Source organism: Chrysochloris asiatica, unplaced genomic scaffold, assembly GCF_000296735.1.
Source record: "Chrysochloris asiatica unplaced genomic scaffold, ChrAsi1.0 scaffold00006, whole genome shotgun sequence".
NCBI lineage: Eukaryota > Metazoa > Chordata > Mammalia > Afrosoricida > Chrysochloridae > Chrysochloris > Chrysochloris asiatica.
In genome coordinates this window covers 1799991-1810049 of record NW_006408524.1, presented here as the reverse complement: position 1 = coordinate 1810049, position 10059 = coordinate 1799991, and the positions used below count along the sequence as shown (strand labels likewise).

Genomic DNA, 10059 nt, shown 5'->3' with positions numbered 1-10059 from the left:
TAAGCCACAGGTCCCGCAAAGTAAAGCTAGCAGGTTGTGGACCTTGCTGTGAGGTTCAGGGTGTGTTGCAGGAGTGAAGACGACATGGATGTATGCTGTCATGGAGTTGTCATTTTCAGGTAGAGCTCACCAGCCTCTCAGCAGGAGAAAGAGGAGGCTTTCTGCTCCCAATAGCACTTAACCACAACAAGGTAGTAGATGGTTTGAGATCCATGAAACATGAACATAGTACTAAAACTGCTTTTGTTTTAAATTTTTACTTTGTTAGAATTGTTAGGTGCCCTACAGTAGGCTCCAATCATATCGACCCTGTGCACAACTGAATGAAACACTGTCCCGCCCTGTGCCATCCTCACAATTGATTCATTTGAGCCCATTGCTGCTGCCACTGTGCCAATCCATGTCATCGGGGGTCTTTCTCTTTTTCTCCCACCCTCCACTTTACCAAACATAATATCCTCCTCCAGGGACTGGTCCCTCCTGATAATATGTCTGAAGTATGAAAGATGAAGCCTGGCCATCCTGGCTTACAGGGAGTGCTCTGGCTGTACTTCTTCCAACACAGATATGTTGTTCTTTTAATGTTCTCTAACACTATAGCTCAAATACATCAGTTCTTCTTTGGTCTTCCTTATTCACTGTCCAGCTTGCTCATGCATATGGGTTATTGAAAATACCATGGCTTGAGTCAGGCACACCTTAGTCCTCAGACTGACATCTTTACTCTTGAACACTTTAAAGAGGTCTTGCGCAGCAGACTTGCCCAGTGCAATATGTCACTTGAGTTCTTGACTGCTGCTTCCTTGAGTGCTGATGGCTGATCCGAGCAAATAAAATCTTTGACAACTTCAGTCTTTTCTCCATTTATCTTGATGTTTATTGGTCCAAATAGTGACAATTTTTATATTCTTTAAATTGAGGTGCAACCCATACTGGAGGCTGTGGTCTTTGATCTTCATCAGTATTTTAAGTCCTCTTGCTTTCAGCAAGTAAGGTTATAGCATGTGCACATCACAGATTGTTAATGAGTCTTCCTCCAATCCTGATGCCATAAAAGGGCAAATATTGTATGAGACCACTATTGTAAGAAGTCAAGAAAAGGTTTTCGCTCTAAAGGAAACATTTTCTAAAGTCTAATAGGCATGGGAAGGAAGGAGGGGTAATTATTTGGCTAGATCATAGACACATGTTAACTTGGGTGCAGAGGCAATATAAAATAAGAGATTGGCAAAAGCTGGAGGCAGGGGAAGACATGGGAGAAGAATAAGAGTTAACGGCAACAGCGGTAAATACTGTTATGTATACAATCTTGTAGTAAAGGAGATGTACAGGTAAACCTGTGGGTAGACACAGGCTGAGCAAGTGTGGGAGGGAGAGTGAGGCTAGAGAAATAACGGATACTTGTACACTTAGCTTTGTGCAATATATCCATGAATGTAGTGGAGCAACGCGGAGGAAAACTTCTTAGACATGACCAAACAACTGGGGGAATGACTCCCTGGGCCTAAGAGCTTCCGACTATAGTCTCGGGGGACACCAGGGTCAATTGATACAACACAGGTCACAAAGACGGTTCTGTATCCTACTTTGGTGAGTGTGGCTGGAGTCTTAAAAACCCTTGGGCAGCCATCTGAGGTGAAACTATTGGTTTCTCCCCGTCTGGAGGAAAGAAGACTGATGGAAACTAAAGCTGCAGGGTATCAATTAGTTCAGTGGACTAATGGGTCACATGACCCTGAGACCTTAAACTCCGTCCTGCCTGGCTAGTTACAACTGCTCTGGAAGGGATCACATTAGAAGGTGCTGAATAGAGTGGGAGAAAGTGTGGAACAAAGTTCAAAATAAAAAATAACCAGGTTTACTGACCAGGTAGAGACTAGTGGAGCCTCCAGGAGTGTTTCCCTGACACCCTTCAGGTTTAGACACACACTCACCCCTCGAATAACTTTCAGCCAAGCAATAGACTGGTCTAAATGAGGAGAAACGAGTGAGGTATGCACACCATAGAATGGTTAAGTGTTTGAGATCAAAGGGGAAGTATTTACCCAAGGACAAAATTCAGAAGGATTGGAAACACAGGAGGAATAGAAACAAGAGACACGGGAGAAAACAGAATTCATCATGTCACATGAGAGGGATTGCAATCAGTAAGATGAAATGAAATGTATAATTCAATAAATGTAAAAATTGACAATCTGCTCGGTAAACATTCACCCAATTCCCAATAAAAATAAGTGCACACATAAAGAACTAAAAGAAACAAGGAAAGGACAAAATGAAGATCTGAAAAAGGTGATGTTGCAACTGCAAGGAACTATAACTGAATGAGAAAGTCAATAGGATGTACCAGCAGATTTAAGCAGGTGGAAGGAAGAATTATTAGACTAGAAGAGAGGAAACACAACAGAAGCTGAAGCGTACCGAGAACCAACCTTCAAAAAGGCTGAGCAGTTTAGTGTAACTATGCAATGAGAACCCTGATGATACATGGTAGAAATTCCAGAAGAAGAGACAGTTAAAGGAACAGAAAGTATTGAAAGAAACAGTGACAGAATATTTCCCCAATCTGACAAAGGAAACTACAAATCCAAGAACATCAAAAAACTCCAACCAGGATATGTCCAAGGATAAGACATGGTAATTAGGCTTGCGAGAAGTGACGCAAGAGAATCCTGCAAGCCGTGAGAACAATCACATGAAGCATCCTCAGTAAGACTAAGTGACAGTTCCCGTAGAAAACTTGGAGGCCAAAAGGCTATGGAATGAAACTCCTGAACTTAAAAAAATAATAATAATCAAGAATACATTACACATTGTTAAAATTATATGTTCCTGAGTGTTTTTGTGTATATCCCCCTCCCCCGCCAAAAAAAGGGAATGGAAGCAAACTAGGACCATCAAGGAAGAAGAGCATGAGTGGAATGTGACACCCTATCCAGAGAAGCCCTGACACCAGAGATGGAGGCAGAGATGACATGGAGAATGGGAGCAGCTGAGGACTCCAGTATCATGGAAAGAGAGGGACTTAGAGATGGCGGCCAGGAGGCAGACTTGCAGAATGTGCCCTTTGGTGGTGTAAATTATTACATATTCTTGAGGGTTTTTGTGTATGCCCTCCACCCCAACCCACCCCCCAAAAAACCTAGAGAGAATAGAAGCAAATACTGTTAAATAATGATACATGGAGGAGATGGTAATCTTTGCACTGAAACAATGAGAGTAAAACCAATCTTCTCCCTTGTAAACGATCACTCAATTCACAATAAAAACTTTAAAAAAAAAATCTCTAATAAAGGGAACTATATGAACAAGTATAAAAACAGGTGATAAGGGATTCTTGTTTGATCAATCTAATGGTTTCTCTTTCCTGTTGTTTAACAAAAAATATACGAGGACATCAAAATCTTCATGGAAAAATGGAATTAAAAGACAATGAAAAAGAAAAAAGACAATGGAATTTTTCCATAAACTTTTTGAAGTCCCCTCATATGAAGGTAAATTAAAAAATACTGCTAGAAAATCACAGGAAAATTTATTAAACAAACATATCAAAATGTAAAGCTATTGTTTTTCAACATTGTTGTTGTTGCTGTTGTAATGTGCCGTGGAGTCGGTTCCGACTCATAGTGACCCTGTACAGGGTTTCCGAGGCTGTAAATCTTTATGGGAGCAGAAAGCCTCATCTTTCTCCCACGGAACAGCTTGTAGTTTCAAACTAATGACCTTGAGGTTCACAGCCTGATTTGTAACCACTACGCTACCAAAGCTCCTTGTTTTTCAACATATCCTCCAGTTATGTGGTGTTGCCATCTCTCTACCGCCCCCACCCTAAATTCTGTGCACTTCAATTTATATCACATCGAAAAGATAGTTGTTAGTGAATAATTGTTATCAGGACTGACTGTGAGGGTTGGAAATGTAAAGGTGGACGTTTTATAGCAAGGAAGGGAGTGATTGCCTTTTCAGTCTAGGAGCAGAGGTCCCTAGGACCATCAAGGGAGAAGAGCAGAGAGTGGGACCCTACCCAGAGAAGCAGTGATGCCTGAAATGGAGCCAGAGATGATGATGTGGAGCGATGGAGCAACTGGAGACTCTAGACCCAGAGAGGGAGAGCGACTGTGTGCTGAAGACCTGAGGGGCACGAGGAAGGATTGCATGGAGGGGATTGTAACCATGGCAATGAGAGACAATATACGATAGAATGAATGTAAAACTAATGTTCTCCCATGTATACTATCACATAATTCACAATAAATCATTTAAGAAAAAAAAAAAGATAGTTGGAACATCCTTGAGAGACTCAAATTGTGTTTCTTTTCAATGTTCTTTGAGTTTAGGGAACAAAAAGAAGGGACAGTGTTGTAGGGTGGATGGGGTAAGGTTTCCCAACAAGACTCACAGGCCAGCCCTTGCTACCCTGGAAGAGCGATCGTTGTTTGAGGCTGAGTGCTCTAGAGAAACAAAACAGTGGAGCTCATGTGTACATAAATAGAGGTTTGTATCAAGGAAAAGGCTGACACAGTTGTACAGGTAAACAAGTTCCAAGTCAGATGGCAGGCCAGAAACATCTGACACACATAGCTGCAGGATTCATGAACCAAGATCGGCAGTCAGATGACAGTCTGCTCACCCCCTAGGATTGGCAGGCAATAGAGCAGGCCACTGGTTCAAGTCCTAAGAACCAGAGGTCAGATGAGGAGCCACACTCAGGATTCAGATGAGACAAAAAAGCAAGCAAGCTCTGCCGAATGTTTAATATATTTGAAGCAAGCCACATTCCTGAGGAAAGTTCCTTTCGATTGGTTAGCTGCTCATAGCTGATCTCATCATTGATGTGATTACATGATATCAGATTTCATCATGGGAATTATCATTACATCTTAACTGCTGACACAAAACTGTAACTCAATCCACCCTTGTCAACTTGACACATGTACACATCTTGGTGGTGGTGGTGGTGGTGATGTGCGGTGGAGTCGGTTCCAACTCATAGCCATCCTGTACAGGGTTTCCGAGGCTGTAAAACTTTATGGGAGCAGAAAACCTCATCTTTCTCCAGAGGAACAGTTGGTAGTTTCGAACTGCTGACCCTGAGGTTAGTAGCCTGATTCATTACCACTACACTACCAGAGCTCCTTGCATATATAGAAGGAAAAAAGTCTAACGACTGTAGTCCTCATTTCTACAATTGTTCCTGTGACTGTAACAGATATGTAAACTACCTTCTTTGCCCATTTTGTATTCCTTTTCCCTTAGCAAACATCAGTTGATGGGGTGGCCCAAACTTTCATTCCTGGGACATTTGTAATCATGTCAGAATTGTGTTGCTGTAGTTTTGTTGTTAAGAGCCATCAAGTTGGTTCTGACTCATTGCAACCTAGTGTAGGTTATCAATGTTTGTGAGAGCAGAAAGTCTCATCCTTTCACCCTCAGAGTGACTGGCGGTTTTGAGCTGCCAACCCTGTGGTTATTCTATAAAACCACCATGCTCCCTGCGGCAGTTTACCACTGACTTTCATCAGAGTGTAATAGTACTAGAGACATCCTAAGGAATCTCCTGGATTCCAGACATACTCTTTTTTTAATGCCATTATGCAGTATCGTGGTGGCGCTGTAGAATAAGCACTGGACTGCTAAGCGCAAGATCAGGATTCAAGCCCACCAGCCACCCCACAAACGAAAGACCAGGCTTTCTGCTCCCACAAAGACACACTGCCTTGGAAACCCACTGAGTGGGAATCAACTCAAATGCAATTAAGAACAACCACAAAATGTTGTATTAATCTGATTACCCCTTGATAATCAATAATCAACAACCCAATACAGTAACTCCCTTCTTAGCAGGTGTCCAAAGTGCCCAGGGGGCATTCTTAACTTCCAGTTCAATGGAATCAGTGTTGCTTCTCCGTAAACAATCACTCCTAACCACTTACAACCCCATGGGTCATCTCTCTCTCTCTCTTTATAAAGCTTGAGTACTACTTCTTTCCATTGCTAGCTAACCCCCACTCTGAGGACTATTCTAGGGTTGAAGACAGACAGCTATCCATTTCTTGTGAAGGTCACCAATGACCACCATAGGGAAAAGCTACAGTGCTTGTTGAAGACAACATGTCCTGAACAGCACGACGTGACAGAGAGGTTCCTGAAATTCCTCGGGTCCCTACCCTATGCCAAAGAACCCTATAAATTCTCCCTCCTCTTGCCCCTCGGGTTAGCAGATCCGGGAGATTCCCGCTCCTCTGTGCTCATGTGCGTCCATACCCAGTAGACGCTTTGCTCTCTGCTCGCAGTCCTGTCTGCTCTGACATTGACTGTGTTAGCGGTAGGTGTTAAAGGCCCTGTGCTTAATAGAGCCTGCCTGGCATCGTTTGCAGTCACGTTCTGTGGTTGGAAACAAGCCTCATTAGTGCCTAGCGTCAGACCACGTGATCCAAGTGGAGGCGCAGGCAGCCTGCGGCGTCCCAGCGGAGCGGAGCAGTTCGCACAGGCGCGCTGGACCGAGCGGAGGAGCTCGCGCAGGCGCGCTGGGCCGAGCTGAGCGGTTCGCGCAGGCGCGCTGGGCGGAGTAAAGCTGACAACGGCAGGTGTCACGGCCCGCTGGCTGCACACCATGGGGTTGTCAGCTCTGCTGTTGTTGGCGTTGTGCGCTGCGAGTTCGCGGGCCCTGTACTTCCACATCGGCGAGACAGAGAAGCGCTGCTTCATCGAGGAGATCCCTGACGAGACCATGGTCATCGGTCAGGCGGGCGTGAGGGTGGCGAGGGCCCTCCCCAGCCCGGCCCCTGTCCGCAGCGCCCTTTCCTCCCAGCCCGCAGCCGGCCGCACTCAGCCCGAGGGGGGAGCTGGGCCAACCCGGTGACGTGCGGGTAGTGATGGGTCTGTGTGCCCCACAGGGAATTATCGCACCCAAATGTGGGATAAACAGAAGGAGGTTTTCCTGCCCTCGACGCCTGGCCTAGGGATGCACGTGGAGGTTAAGGACCCCGACGGGAAGGTAAGGTCCCCACCGCCCCGCCACGGGGCACAGGTGCGGACAGACATCGAAGTGGTTGTCACCGACTGCCGTGTTGCAGGTGGTGCTGTCCCGGCAGTACGGCTCCGAGGGGCGCTTCACGTTCACCTCACACACTCCTGGGGACCACCAGATCTGCCTGCACTCCAACTCCACCAAGATGACCCTCTTTGCTGGCGGCAGACTGGTAAGAGGATGTCCTCTTTGGCTGCACCCTGACACCTCTCACTTCTTTCCAGGTGCTTGATTTATGGCTGTTCCTTTTGAGTACAGTCAGTGTTGGGGAGGCAGATGATTGCCCTCTGACCCACACCCAGGAATAAGAACTCCTTACCCAGAGACTGCCTTCTAGCATGAACAAACAGTCGGAGACCTTCCCATTCAGACACCATCATGCCAAAGTGGTTCTGACTATAAGGCTTTTGGCCTCCAACCCTGTGTTACCTTTTAGCGTGTGCACCTGGACATTCAGGTTGGGGAACATGCCAACAACTACCCTGAGATTGCAGCCAAGGATAAACTGACGGAGCTGCAGCTCCGTGCCCGCCAGCTGCTTGACCAAGTGGAGCAGATCCAGAAGGAGCAGGATTACCAGCGGGTAAGGCCTCTCTCCTTGTACTTGGAGATGCAGTTGACCTTTATACCAGCCTGACCTGCTGGAACTTTCTGCGTGCTGCTTTCTTTACCTGGGAGGGCAGCTCTTTAGAGAATGGAAAGTAGGCTATGGTCCAGATAACCACTTTTATGCCCTAAAGAAATCAAAGGTCTCGATAAAGAGAAGACCATTTGTAATTGAGTAATAGTCATGACCTCACCTGTTTTCATGCTTGTGGAATGGACGGTAGCACTGGGCTTTCCTTGGGACACCCTTTGGGGAAATAATGGCACACCAGCAGTATTCCAGAAGGCATTTGGTCCTTCCGTTGAGAAGTATTCCAAGAGGAAAGAACCTCACAACAGCCCTGGGCTGTTTGCCCTGCACATTTAATCTGTACCCATTGTCCCATGCAGTATCGTGAAGAACGCTTCCGTCTGACCAGCGAGAGCACCAACCAGAGGGTCCTGTGGTGGTCCATTGCTCAGACTGTCATCCTCATTCTCACTGGCATCTGGCAGATGCGTCATCTCAAGAGTTTCTTTGAGGCCAAGAAGCTGGTGTGATGCCCTCCTTCATATGACCCTTCCCTTCACCTCAATACCTTGTTACCCAATACTTTATCCACCTGGATTTTGAGTGGGGGTAGGGGAGTGAAAAATACATAAGCCACATTGGTTCCATTGCAACAAGCATTCAAACCGGCCACTTGTTAACACTAGTTCTCCAGAACACGGGACATTGGGCAGAGCTTTCCAAATGCTGTTTTAGGATTTGTGAAGAGTCTGAACTGACCCAGGACTAAGTCTTGCTTCTTTCACGTCTGATGGTTTCCCTTTGCCCTTTCACGCCTTGAACAAATGAAAACTCTCTTCTGCTTTGTTCGTCTACTTAGGCAGTAGGTGATTAGAGGGCCCTCCCAAGAAGGGCCCTGCCTAATGAAACAACTCCCTAGTCATTTCTAGGCTCACTCAGTTGCTTTGTGAATGTAAATAAGGAGCAGGTCATTGGCCCCAGAGGATTGATTTTTTTTTCTATATATTAGAACTATTTTTTCATAAATTATATATTTTCTTCTAGTTGAAATGTTACTGCCTGTATATGAATGCGGCCCCTTCTGTGTTATGCTTACCCACACATTTTCAATAACAACCTTAGCAGCTCAGTTCAGTGGTCCATGGGCCAGAAAGCAGACATCAAAGCTGCTTGCAATGCCTTATCGGAACCAAACAGCATTTTTGGACACCAGTGATTTTTGTCTGAGAGCCTTGTCAAAGTAGGAGGGAAGGAAGGTGATGACAGGGAGTTGGGAGGAAACCACAGTCCTCACCATCTCCTCTCCCTTCCATTTTATTTAAGGTGTAAATGTTTTCTTCTCGGGGACCAGATTTGGTTCTTGATACAGATTTTTCCAGTGAAATAAAATGTGTTATAGTAGTTGTGTTTGAAATGAAATAAGAAATTGTGGGCAGATGGGGAGACAGAAGGAGAAATGGTGGAAAGGTTCCTAGCTGGGCCTGCCTGTGAGGATGAGCTGGTGTGGATGGACGGCTGGGGCTAGGCTAGATCTGAACAGGCCAGTGCAGTGGGGTGTGGTAGTGGACAGAGTGGTAGCTCAGACCAGTCACAGAGGACAACCAAGTAGACATGGCAGCAGGAATTGTGTGAGGGAATGAATTGCCTGGTTTCAGTCCCCAGGAATCACATTTGAACAGTACACTTCCCTCATGTCCTTCTTCTGTTTATAACTTCTTTAGTTACCAAGCTACATATTTTATTTAGCATTTTTATTTATTAAAAAAAAATTTCACCTACATTATACTCCCATTTTTAGTTCTCTTTATGTCCAATGTTATCCCATATATAGTATTTTCAGTCACCTCATATGCATGCGAAAGCTGGACAGTGAATAAGGAAGACGGTAGAAGAATTGATGCTTTTGAGTTATGGTGTTGGAGGAGAATATTAAAAGTGCCATGGGCTGCCAAAAGAACCATTAGATCTGTTCTGGAAGAAGTGCAGCCAGAGTGTTCCTTGGAGACCAAGACGGCCAAACTTCGTCTCTCGTACTTCGGACATACTGTCAGGAGGGACCCATCACTGGAGAAGGATATCATGTTTGGTAAGGTGGAGGGTCAGAGAAAAAGAGGAAGACCCCCAACGTGGCAAAGTGGCAGCATCAATGGGCTCAAGCGTGGCAACAGTGGTACCGTTGGCCCAGGATCAGGCAGTGTTTTGTTCTGCTGTGCATAAGGTAGTTATGAGTTGGTACTGACTCGATGGCACCTAACAACAACAACAACATAAAAACACATATGCAATTTAGTAGTATTTTTAATTAATACTTTTACAAACATTTTTTTTTAATTCTATATATTCTTCCTATTTCTAATTCTGAATGACTCTGTATACCAATCCAGTGAGGAAATGCCACAATTAGCTTATCTAA

The 10059-nt window shown here is 45.2% G+C and overlaps 1 protein-coding gene across 1 annotated transcript; it reads left to right on the top strand.

Moving 5' to 3' along the window:
• Positions 1-6613: 6613 nt before the first annotated feature.
• Positions 6614-8176, top strand: TMED4 (transmembrane emp24 protein transport domain containing 4). Its single transcript, XM_006832095.1, has 5 exons — positions 6614-6740; positions 6897-6997; positions 7077-7202; positions 7467-7613; positions 8027-8176. The coding sequence occupies exons 1-5, from the start codon at positions 6614-6616 to the stop codon at positions 8174-8176; spliced, it is 651 nt and encodes a 216-aa protein (XP_006832158.1).
• Positions 8177-10059: the final 1883 nt, after the last annotated feature.